The 2,915-nt window shown below is 43.9% G+C and overlaps 1 protein-coding gene across 1 annotated transcript; it reads left to right on the top strand.

Annotated features, from left to right (window-relative positions):
• The first annotated feature begins 1,784 nt into the window (after positions 1–1,784).
• On the top strand, positions 1,785–2,679 carry LOC139405983 (BTB/POZ domain-containing protein KCTD12-like). The gene has a single exon (XM_071148442.1). It carries the CDS (start codon positions 1,804–1,806, stop codon positions 2,677–2,679), a length of 876 nt encoding a protein of 291 aa, XP_071004543.1. The 5' UTR covers positions 1,785–1,803.
• Positions 2,680–2,915: the final 236 nt, after the last annotated feature.

Raw genomic sequence — 2,915 nt, 5'->3', positions numbered from 1 at the left:
ATGGTGGTGGCAGCATCATGCTGTGGGGATGTTTTTCAGCAGCAGGGACTGGGAGACTAGTCAGGATCAAGGGAAAGATGAACGGAGCAAAGTACAGAGAGATCCTTGATGAAAACCTGCTCCAGAGTGCTCAGGACCTCAGACTGGGGCGAAGGTTCACCTTCCAACAGGACAATGACCCTAAGCACACAGCCAAGCCAATGCAAGAGTGGCTTCGGAAACAAGTCTCTGAATCTCCTTGAGTGGCCCAGCCAGAGCCTGGACTTGAACCCGATCAAACATCTCCGGAGAGACCTGAAAATAGCTGTGCAGCAATGCTCCCCATCCAACCTGACAGAGCTTGAGAGGATCTGCAGAGAAGAATGGGAGAAACTCCCCAAATACAGTTGTGCTAAGCTTGTAGCGTCATACCCAAGAAGACTCAAGGCTGTAATCGCTGCCAAAGGTGCTTCAAAAAGTACTGAGTAAAGAGTCTGAATACTTATGTAAATGTGATATTTCATATTATTATTTCATATTATTATTTTTAATTAGCTTTCTAAAAAACAGTTTTTTTGGTCATTATGGGGTATTGTGTGTAGATTTATGATGACCCTCCCCCCGCCATTTTAATCAATTTTAGAATAAGGCTGTAATGTAACAAAAAAGGTCAAGGTGTCTGAATGCTTTCCCAATGCAATGTTTTTAATCATCTTTTACAACAGTATAAGGAGTTATATTAAGTGACATTTGGGAGTAAAGACCACACCTACACTAACCACATCCTTCCCTCTCTCATTAAATCAGTTTTATACACACCTGGCATGGTACATCAGGTGAGCAGGAGCTCCGATTAAGGTCATACGACATACTGGTAGTATGATAACAATGGGAAAGGGTAACCTAGGGCCCATACAAATAGTACAGTTTTCTACCATCTTAACTGGTCTGACAACAAAATGCAGGTGGAAAAACACTAAATAGGAAGAGAATAGGTTTTTACTTTAATTTTGTCTTAGATCTGCAAAGGTGTAGGGAGGAAATAAGGAGATTAAGTTTAAATGAGATACTAATAAACAAATGAAAACTTATTATAATTTTTGGGGAATTTAATAAGTATTCAAGTACAGGAAAGAACGTGTGTTATACATTTTTTACAAAAAAAATAAAAAGTATTGAAAGAGGTGTGTGTGTGCGTATGTACGTGTAAAAATTTAACATTTCATAGCTAAACACACAAATCACCTGTAATCTGTAAGAGTACAACTAGATAGAGCATGTATTTTTGGCAAAACTGCAGACAGATACAGGGTCTACTCATACTCATAAAGACGTAGTAGGGGGACTTCAGACATGGCCATAAAGAGAGAGGGCAGGGCACTGGCGATCTGAGGTACATAGAGGAATGGAGGAGAGTTGTGTGTCTGAAAAAAATGTAAGTGAATGTGTAGTCACAATAGAGGTAAACACAAATGTCACCTTTAGTCTTGTAAAAGAACAAGAGCATCTGAATTCTCTGGTTTGTGAGTTTCAATTCAGTCCATTTTCATGCATTCTTTGTACAACTAATAATGAACGCTATTGAGTAACTGTTTACTTTATGAATTCCATGAAGTGTATACTCAAAAAGCCTACTAACAACCGGTCTCCCCTAGTCTTTTCTATCATCCTTGTAGAAAGGGTTAACAGTCATCACTCAAATCAGCTGTCTACTCTCTCCTCCCACACCGACAAGCACAGCACTACATAAACAAACTGCTAGACGTTCACTCTCATTATTACATGATTCCAGTCGGTAACAGAGACCCAGGGCTGCGAGTGAAAATGTCACTGGCTGACACGGACACAGAGCGTGGGTTCTCTGGCGCCGAGTCTGAGTGCCCTTTCTCGGAGGTAATTGAACTGAATGTAGGGGGACAGGTGTATGTGACACGGCACATAACTTTGGTCGCTGTCCCAGACTCGCTCCTCTGGACCATGTTCAGCAAGAAGACTCCAAAGGACCTGGCGCGCGACAACAAAGGGCGCTACTTCTTGGACAGGGACGGATTCTTGTTTCGTTATATTTTAGACTACCTACGGGACCTCAACCTGGTACTGCCTGATTATTTCCCCGAGCAAAGCCGGCTGCAGAGAGAGGCTGAGTTCTTCCAGTTGCGGAGCCTGTCCACGTGCATCAGCCCCAGGATGAGCAAGGATAACTCCATCAGTGATGATATTTGCCAGAGCGTGACCGAGGAGGGTGCGCTCCAGTGCGGCATAGGGCCCTCCAGCGGAATGGAAACTTTGCGCATGATGTCCGCAATTAGCTGCGCCCGCTCCCCGTCTCGGGAGTCCAGCAAGTCAGGGTACATCACAATTGGATACCGGGGATCGTATAGTATCGGTAGAGATATCCAAACCGACGCCAAGTTCAGGAGAGTGGCGCGCATCACGGTGTGTGGGAAAACGTCCCTTGCCAAAGAGGTGTTCTCGGACACTTTGAATGAGAGCAGAGACCCCGATCGGCCACCGGAGAGGTACACGTCCCGCTACTACCTGAAATTCAATTTTCTTGAGCAGGCGTTTGACAAGCTGACGGAGGTTGGCTTTCACATGGTGGCTTGTAGCTCCACAGGCACGTGCGCCTACACTAACAATGATCCAAACGAGGATACAATCTGGACGAGTTATATGGAGTATGTGTTTTGTCGGGACTAAAATGTTGATATGATCCCACCCCAGTAGCCGCTTTGATATTGATGTTTACTGACATTTTATTTGGTTTAGCCTACTGGTGTAAGTAGGCCTCACGCACGCACGCACTCCTTCCAGTTATTTCACAGATCAGTCATTATGCCAGTTAGTGGCATTGAGCCAATCTTCAGTATTGTTTTCTGAATCCAGTCCTGTTAAAAAATAAATTGATAGAGATGATTATTGTAAGAGATCATTCT

This window comes from Oncorhynchus clarkii, chromosome 3 (assembly GCF_045791955.1).
Source record: "Oncorhynchus clarkii lewisi isolate Uvic-CL-2024 chromosome 3, UVic_Ocla_1.0, whole genome shotgun sequence".
NCBI classification, from domain to species: domain Eukaryota; kingdom Metazoa; phylum Chordata; class Actinopteri; order Salmoniformes; family Salmonidae; genus Oncorhynchus; species Oncorhynchus clarkii.
This window is presented reverse-complemented; position numbering and strand designations above follow the sequence as displayed.